Source organism: Rhea americana, unplaced genomic scaffold (assembly GCF_003343005.1).
Source record: "Rhea americana isolate MKP2758 unplaced genomic scaffold, rheAme1 scaffold_8, whole genome shotgun sequence".
NCBI classification, from domain to species: Eukaryota; Metazoa; Chordata; class Aves; order Rheiformes; family Rheidae; genus Rhea; species Rhea americana.
In genome coordinates, this window is record NW_028186978.1 from 6,169,043 (window position 1) to 6,177,795 (window position 8,753).

Genomic DNA, 8,753 nt, shown 5'->3' on the forward strand with positions numbered 1-8,753 from the left:
AGCTGAAGGCTCTCATGGCCAAGAGAACCTACCTGGAGTGGCCAAAGGAGAGGAGCAAGCATGCCCTTTTCTGGGCTAACTTGAGGGCAGCTATTAGCATTAACCTACCACTGTCTTTTGAAGCAAATGAGGAATAGAGAGTGGTGTTATTTTTACTAGTAATATAAGTCAGTGTATGAATAATCAATTATATTGCAGTAAATTGTGTTAATCAGATTTTTATATTTTTGAAATATATTTTGCAGGTTGATTACATTCTAGTAGAATTTAATTGTTATATATACAGAAATTGCTATTGCTTTTTTAGTGGTCTAATTATTGCATCATAAATCTTCTCTACTTGTCCATCATCAAAAAGAAAGGGAGAAAAAATGTTTGTAGAGATTGCAGTTATTTTTATAGACTTGAGTTGCATTTATTTTGGTGTTTTCCTCTTAATTCTAGACATATTTGAAAATAACTAAAGTACTGATTTGTTGAATGTTATCAAGGTTGTAAAGTCTTGCATTTAATCTATGTTCTGTCTGAGATATTGTGGGGTAAGATGATAGGGATCTACTTGTGTTTAATTACAAAATACAAGCAAACAAGGAAATGCCTCCTGTGTAAATCCATTTCTGTAAATTTGTATAATAGATGACAAGAATACAATATTCTGAAACCTTCAGACGTCACTGGAACTTGTTAGAAGTCTGTACTAAGTTGGAAGGATTTGTTCAAAGTCCCATGAACTCAGTGGAGTTTTCCCTTAATCTCAGACAGAAGCTTTCTGAGCTGAAGGTTGGAGCCATTACGCCCTGTTTAACATCCTGGTTACTTTGCTGTACCTAACTTAACATTCCAGCTTCCCTAGATTTACCTAGTAAGTCATGATTTCATGAAATTCGCTATTGATTATCTTAAAAATATTAATTAATATCTCAACTTGTGAAAAATTTTATAATATTACAGTATTGCTTCAATGAGCATGTCAAGCTATATTTGGCTTGCTTGTTTTCCCTGTTTCATAAAAGGTAGTTATATATTTTCATAAAATATCTATTTTTTTATTATAGCCTCTCTCAGCTATACATGGACAAAGAGAAAAGAGATCCCCTCAGTCTATTTAGTTACCATTTCACTATGAAAATTTCCCTCAGTTGCACCACTGTAATTTTTATTATACTATATATTGTATTTCTTTCCCTCTGCAGCAGCTAATAATTAGTCTACATTGTATGACATAATGTAGTTTTGCAGATATTTAGAGAATATGTATTATATGATAATATTACAGGAAAGCCCCTTTTCTTTATAGAACACTGGTAATACTGCAAATGCACAGTAGGAGACAGAGCTTGCACAACCAGTGAGAAAGGATTGCATCACTGGAACTGTCACTGAATTAGCTCATTTATCCAGTATTTAAATTCAGAAGCTTCATGTTTTGGGGTGAATCCCCTTTTATCTCCAGATTTTCACTGAACACTAATATCTTGCCCTTTTATCAGCAGGCGCTGAGAGTCATCATGCCAGCCGGAGAATTTTCATTAGCAAATAATCTCTGCTAAAGTCAAACTAATTAAACTAATGATATTTGTTGATAGGAAAGATTTATCATTTGCTACACTTGGATTTAATTTTATAATCTAATAAACCTCTCATTTTTTATCTGTTATTAGATTTACTGGTGTCATTTCACTGAAGAGAAGTTGTGTAATTATGGTTAGCACTTAATGGAAATGCAAAGCCTGATCATAGCTGTGAGCAGCATTCGAAGTGAGCAAGCAAGTAGCAGGATGTGCTCCTTAACGCTTGCAAATGTGGTTGAGCAGACACCTCCCAGGCGTGTACGCAGCAGATGAAGGAGCAGGCAGAGAGCCAAGTGACAGCGTCCTGATTTTCAGGGGTGCTGAGAAGCCCCTGCAGTTTAGCCAGATACCTCAGCCGGCTGGCAGTGCCTGGCTCTGAACATACAGCCTTAGAAAGGATGGCTGAAGACCTCTATTAAGTCTTACTTCAAGACAAATGTAAATTAGCTGCCGGCTTCTGTAGTGGCATGTGGTGAAGGTCTCCCCCTTGCCAAGGCCAGTGCCAGGTTGTTAGTGCACCTTAAAAAGGGCTGCTGAAGCGCCCGTTCTTCAGGGGCAGCTGTGGGGGCGGCACGCTGGAAGAGTGGGCTGCTTGTGATTAGGGGCAGGTGTTTGAAGACGCAGTGGAGCTCAGGCCTCAGGGGAGTTTGTCAGGGAGGTTTTACTCTGCTTCGCGGGAGGCTGCTGCTTCGCGGCAACCTAGCGCGCTGGCAGCAAGCTGCAGACCTCATGTTCCCCTCAGCCGGTTATCACCACCGGCAAGGCATTTTCCACAAAAGCGGGGATGTTAAATCTGGGACTGCAGCCTGAATTCGCAGCTGGAACTGCTGCCTTTCCTTCTTAACAGTTTTTTCGCAACAGCACAGAGTTGCTCTGGATAAAGATTCTTAACTCCTACAGTGTTACTGCATTGCCTGCTATTAAGCAGTTGCCTGGCTAAACTTTAGTGGCTGCTTTATTTCAGCTATGGCCAAAGTTACATGCAAGGTTTGAAAAGCCTTGAAAAGCTCTACAGCTGCTAGATACTTAAGGAATTAATCAGTAACACAGGCGAACGACTTAGGTTAGAAATTTGTAGCCTTTACCTCTGCAGGACTCCTCTGATCTTTACATTAAACAGCTGAGAACACTGCCAAAAATAACGGTTCCTCTATTTCCTTAGTCCTCCCACCCCCCACCCTGATTTAAAGAGTCTAAGTGTGATTAGCATTAATACTTATTGGAAATGTTACAATGAACAAGTACTCTGTCTGGTTTAACAGCTGTAAAGACAGGAAGTGAAACTTCTCCAGCTAGGCTGTCCAATCTCTGCACATGGCATACAGTCTACAAATTGTTTTTTATGTGTTAACTAATGTATGGTAGTAATGTAATTATGTGTGTAATGCATGGCCCTTTGAAGATTTCTTCATATTTAAGACTGCTCTGAAACTTAAGCTGTAGGTAGATATGAAAGAAATAATTTGGTTCAGTGAGTCTGCTAGGTATGTTACTTTAGAATATTAACTCCCAAATATCCCATTATAGCCTTCCAACCTCAAAAATCTCCCTTGCACTTGCCAAGTGTGTTAGTCATTTACGTATGGTAGTGTACCCTACAGCCACTTAAAATACACTTCTAATTTCCTTTGAGAAAGCAAATGTATTTTGTTTATTAGTTTAGCACCTGACGATGTCTCTCATCACTTTTCTGTTTGAACTTTAGCTTTTTTTTCCCTGAAAATGTTTCTGTTCAGGGGGTACAAAAAGTTTTTTTTTTTTTTTGGGGGGGGGGTCAAATATAGCCTTTTTTTAATTTTTTGTACTTACTAAAAAATAACAGTAAAGATACAAAGTCCAATCTTGAATCCTTTAGCAGATTTCTGTGTGTGGTATGATTGGACTCGATGATAGAAGGTAAGACAGAGGTTAACAGCTTCATTTCTTAATATTTTCTTAAATAACAATCTTGCAAGCTTCCTTTTTGTTGATTCCTCAGAATAAGGCTGACACCCAGTGGCCGATTTAATTGCTGTCCAGTCCTACTGCATAGACTGAAGGGAGCAGATTCTGCTTTGCTACCAAACGTGCTCTTACGAACTAAACTGCATGCTGTGAACACGAAGTCTTGCCTTATAAAGTTCCTTATTCTTGAGAGAGTCATCAAAATCTACAGGACAGTGATTTCTCACATTTTATTAGCTGTTTGCAAGACTTTTTATTCCTATGTTCTCATTTCTGCTGAACCTGCTTTCACTTCTGCACTTCACTGAGATGTAGAATAGGTGCTCACCGTATTGATTTGCGGGGCTTGGGCAGCAATACACCGATATCACCATGTAATCACCCCAGCAAGGAAGGGGAGTAATTGTGAATCTATACTAGATGTTTAGTGGATTCTTTTTTTCTTTCTTCAAAATTTGTTTTAAATTAGAGTATAGCTGTAACATACTACATTGAAAATGTGCTATTTCAGTTTCTGAATGTTATGCAAAACATTGTTTTCAAGGTCTACAATCCTCTTTATCCACTTTGGAGACGTGGTATTGACATTACTGTCCTTGAAATAAACTTGCTTTCTCTCTAATTGGGTACGTAAAGTTTATCCGAAACAGACCATGAACTTTGCTTGGCCCTCTAACCAAAAAGCAGAAGGGTGTCGAGGCTCCCAGATCATGATGACTCCACACTTCTTTGTGGTAACATGGTCACAGATTCTCTGATCTTATCAACCCAACACTGACTTTTACATTATCGGATTGGAGCAGCTTGCACTGGTAATAGGTGTTGTCTTTTCTATACTTTTGGATAACTGTTCCCTCTAGATGAAACATAACTAGTCTTCTCAGTTTTTCTTTCAGTCTTGTTTCTCAGTCTTTCTTCGTTGTCTGTAGGCAGTGCTCTAAATTGCAGAATGTTTAAAAATAGAGACCCCGAAGAAAAGAGTACTGTGCACAGCTACTTCAGACTAGAACCATTAATCTTAGACAGAACTGGCAGTAATAGATAAATTACTGAAAGAAAGAACAGAGGTGAGAAAGTTAAGGCATATGGTAACAGTTAGAGAATGACAAATATGCAGAATCATCCAGGAAATGATTTTTCATTAGTAAAAAACCTGATGTGATGGAAACCTGGAAAACTTCAGAGAAAATGGAAGTGTGGTCTCAAAAATCTCTTGTTAATTGGAAAATGCATTTCAGCTGAGACAGATTTGGCTAGCAATATGTTTAACATCCATGAACCTGGATCTGGAGTAGGTTCCTTCAGCAAAACCTGAGGCTATGTGCTGGGCACCTCAAGACCTTCTGGAGCTTTACGAGGGGGGATCAAAACTTCTAGCCAGCATTTGGCATCACTGTAGTTTCTAAAAAGACTAAATGCTAAATTCTATGCTAAGTTCTAAGACTAAATTCTAAATGCACTCAGCTCTCTGCCAAAAAATGATCTCAGTGCTTTCTGCCAGGAACCTTGGAAAGACAGACAGAGTTGCGATCCGCTCGCAGCCTCCTCCATCCTGTCCCCCTCGCCCCCAAGGCAAACATCTGGCAATCTGACTGTCCAGGCAGGGTCTGCCTTTAAGTGTGCTTTTGCGTTTGAGAATGTGCTGCTGCAAGTTGTTAGGCACGATGTTGGCAACGAAACGATCTTTCTTTGTATTTGTTAGGATAAATGTACTGACCTGATAAGGCATGCTGACATGTGCCTTACCATTAACAGACGAGAGTCTTAGAGGCACATGGGACTTCTAACACCAGAAGTGAGTATCTCTGTTTTACTGAATTTTTCACATTTGAGCATCTTCTAATGCTTTAAGCTTTGGGATGGTTTATATTTAGGGTTTGTGATCTTGTCAACTGAATGGCAAAATGCCCCCAAATCTAAAACATCCTTCAGCAGGATCAACAAAAAGTTGTCAGAGGATTGGAAAACCTACGCAGAGGAAACGCTTGGTTAGCTTACTGGGGAGTCACTGTAGTTCTTGTCTATACAACTGTATCTACTTGCTTTACATTGTTAAAGCCAAAGTCTCCAGGATTACAACAGAATCTCTGTCTCCAGACAATAAAACAAATGACACCTTCTCTTATGAAATATCGTACACAATTGTCCTCTGATTTTGTCACAGTTCCTGTTTCAGCAACACCAAAAAATGCCTTGTGATTGACATGGAAGATGTTAGAGATCTGAAGCATGGTTGAGTAGAAAGTAGCTTCTTTTTAAAAATCTTGTTTGAACTTATTAGCATTTTATTCAGATTTTTTTAAGACCGACATAAAAACAAACAGAAAGTCAGTCTACTTTTTATTACCTGGGACAGCATGTCTTTCATGGGTAAAGAAAAAAGCATCCTTCAGTCAGGTCTCCAAATCACAGAATCACACAGAATCAGAGAAGGGCTGAGGTTGGAAGGGACCTCTGGAGATCACCTAGTCCAACCCCTGCTGAGGCGGCGTCACCTACAGCACGTTGTGCAGGATCATGTCCAGGCAGGTTTTAAATGTCTCCAGAGAAGGAGACACCACAACCTCTCTGGACAACCTGTTCCAAATAACCATCCTTCAGCAAAAGCCGGGCCCGTGGCTTTTCCCCGGCCCGCGAGTGCCAGGGCCGGCGGTGGGGCTGGCCGCGTGGGGCGGCTGAGGCCACACGGGCCACGGCAGCACCCCAGGACCTGCCGCCTGCGCCTGCAGATTACCGCCAGCAAAGCGGGCTCAGCGCGCGCCCTGGCACGCGGGCCGGGGAAAGGCCACGGGAACGAGCCCGGCTAACGAACGCAGGCCCAGGCGGTGGCTTTGTGGGCGATAAAAAAGTTAACTCAGATGTTTGAGAACAGGGAGGACCCAGGTGTTGCGAGAAATGAGGCACGCAGAGAGGAGTCTGTTGGCCGTCTTTTCTAGGCTCTAGTATCAACTGAATATTGAATTAATTTCAGCAATGCTAGATGTTTTACTCTGCTGCTTCATGCTGATTTTTTAACCTCTTACTAGGCTCTCCAGATTAGGAATTAAAATTTTTAAATACATTTTTTTTTAACATTTAAATACTTTTTTAAACTAAAGACTTGAACAATGTTGTTGTTTTTAATTAGTATGATTTTACACACTTCCTTCTTTGCTGACCACAGTTTGATTTTGCAGTACATGACGACACGACCACAAACAATATTCTGATGGTTTTATTAACAAGTATAATACATATGTATTGTATTCTAAATATAGAATGAGGACTGTACAGTACAAATTTATGTTCACAGTTTGACATGACAAAATGTCATTACTGAATTCCCATTGGACTACCAAAGTAGAAACAGTGAAAGTACATTAAACATTCACATCTTTAGTAAGAAAGATTACCAAAATGTCTCTGTATTTGCAAGTTATAGTAATGCACGCTAGAAACCTTTAATTACCCATTCAGTCTTATTAGCTTATAAAATATATTACATTTTATTAAAAAAATTTCTGCATAGTTTATACAAGTATTAAAGTAAATATAACATTCCTGCTATATTTGCAGGTGAGAGATGCTAAGCAGAAAGATTATTTTTGACCCTCTAACATTTAAAGTACATAAATAGCGGAAAAGTGCTAATATCTGTAAAATATAACAAAAACTGATGTAGCCCTCAAGATATGTAAAATGCTTTGTAATTTTTATAGAAAGGATTTGCATTCATCTACATGTTGCTAACCTTGACAGAGACAGAACCCCAAGCAATGTATTTAGACAATCTGTGGCATTAGAAATATCACTGCAGAATGGCAGTGTATATTTAAATAAAACCACACATGATACTACCTGTTCAGCTTCATAGAATTGTCTTAGAAATTAGTTTCTAATGGTTTATAATCAAATGGTTTTAACAGACACATTTTAGTAAAACATAATCTGTTACACACTGCACAGTGCAAAACTGCTACTAAAAAACAAATTTTCTTTTTTAAATATACACTTTCTGGAGGATTAGTTTTGTGTATCTTTACATCTGAACTGGCTTCTCTTAAGATCAAAGAGGGAAAGACTGGCTATTTTTAGGTATTTCTTTAGTTTTACACATTTAAAAATTTCAAGACACCCCTCAATTGAAGTTTGCAAAAATGAGTCAATCACCCACTTAAGATGTAAATTCACATTTTCAACTAAAATATGAAAACATACTTTTGATGTTTTCTGACATCCCATTAAAGCACACCGCAGACACAAGCAAAAAATCCTATAAACAAGGCATTTACATATTGAATAATCTCAAATTTTGATACTAAATATTTAAATTCATTTTGTCCTAAATGACAAGGCACATGGCTAGAGATAAAATTTATTGCAACTCCACTGTATTTGCCTATACCAGTGTCATAAATATTTTCAAGAAAAAGGAACACAGCAAGTACTCTAAATTTAATCATCCAGAGTAACTCTTAGTTGCAAAGAGTTACAAAGATCTGCTGTTATGGTACTTGATTCTAGATTTCTAGTTAAAAAAATGACAATACTTAAAGAAAGCTCTAAAAGAGAAAGAGCATGTGAAACATATGTTGCTTAAGCATCCCACGTTTTGTGTGTTTAAATTTGTTAAGCTAAAAACCAGGATCAGTTGTCTGTAACCTGCTTATCTGTGTAAATCATCTCCTCTGTTTTTCCCCTCAGGAATATAACAGAACTGCTTTCATCCTTGGATACCAACTATCTCTCGGCTCCAGAGTGATGCTATAAAAGCTCCACACAGCCCTATCAGTGACATGTCTACATTTACGGAACTATGATTAACATCTACAGCTTAATAAAGACAACTTATTTGACTCTGCATGATATTGACAGCATTTAAAATAAAAATTATCCAACAAAACAAAATTCCCATTCTAAGACAGTTGCTCATTTATTTAATTCTCTTTCCTGGAAGTTTATCAATATTAATATCAAACCAGCCAATCAAGAAAAGATCAAATGATTTTCCAGGTTTTTCAATACCATAAATCAGCAGGTTAGGTTCAGTTACAAGAACATAAATGTGGTGCAACTTCACTTGATCCTGGTGAAGTCACTAGGATTTACAGTGGTATAACAGTGCACGTAGACATTTTGTCATAAAAACTTTGCAGACTCGAAACACTGCTTTGCAAATTCTCATTTGCCCCTTTGTGGAGCACAACTAAAGGGTCAACCTATTCCTAAAATAAAATTACCAGTTCCATGTGTCCATAT

The 8,753-nt window shown here is 38.3% G+C and overlaps 1 protein-coding gene across 1 annotated transcript in view; it reads left to right on the forward strand.

The window, feature by feature from the left end:
- The window catches only part of LOC146585545 (toll-like receptor 10), a 26,966-nt gene extending 18,710 nt beyond the window's left edge, over positions 1–8,256 (forward strand). The window contains exon 4 of the mRNA XM_085322849.1: positions 8,199–8,256. Coding sequence (XP_085178975.1) covers positions 8,199–8,256 — 58 coding nt within the window. The remainder of the gene's footprint in view (positions 1–8,198) is intronic.
- Positions 8,257–8,753: the final 497 nt, after the last annotated feature.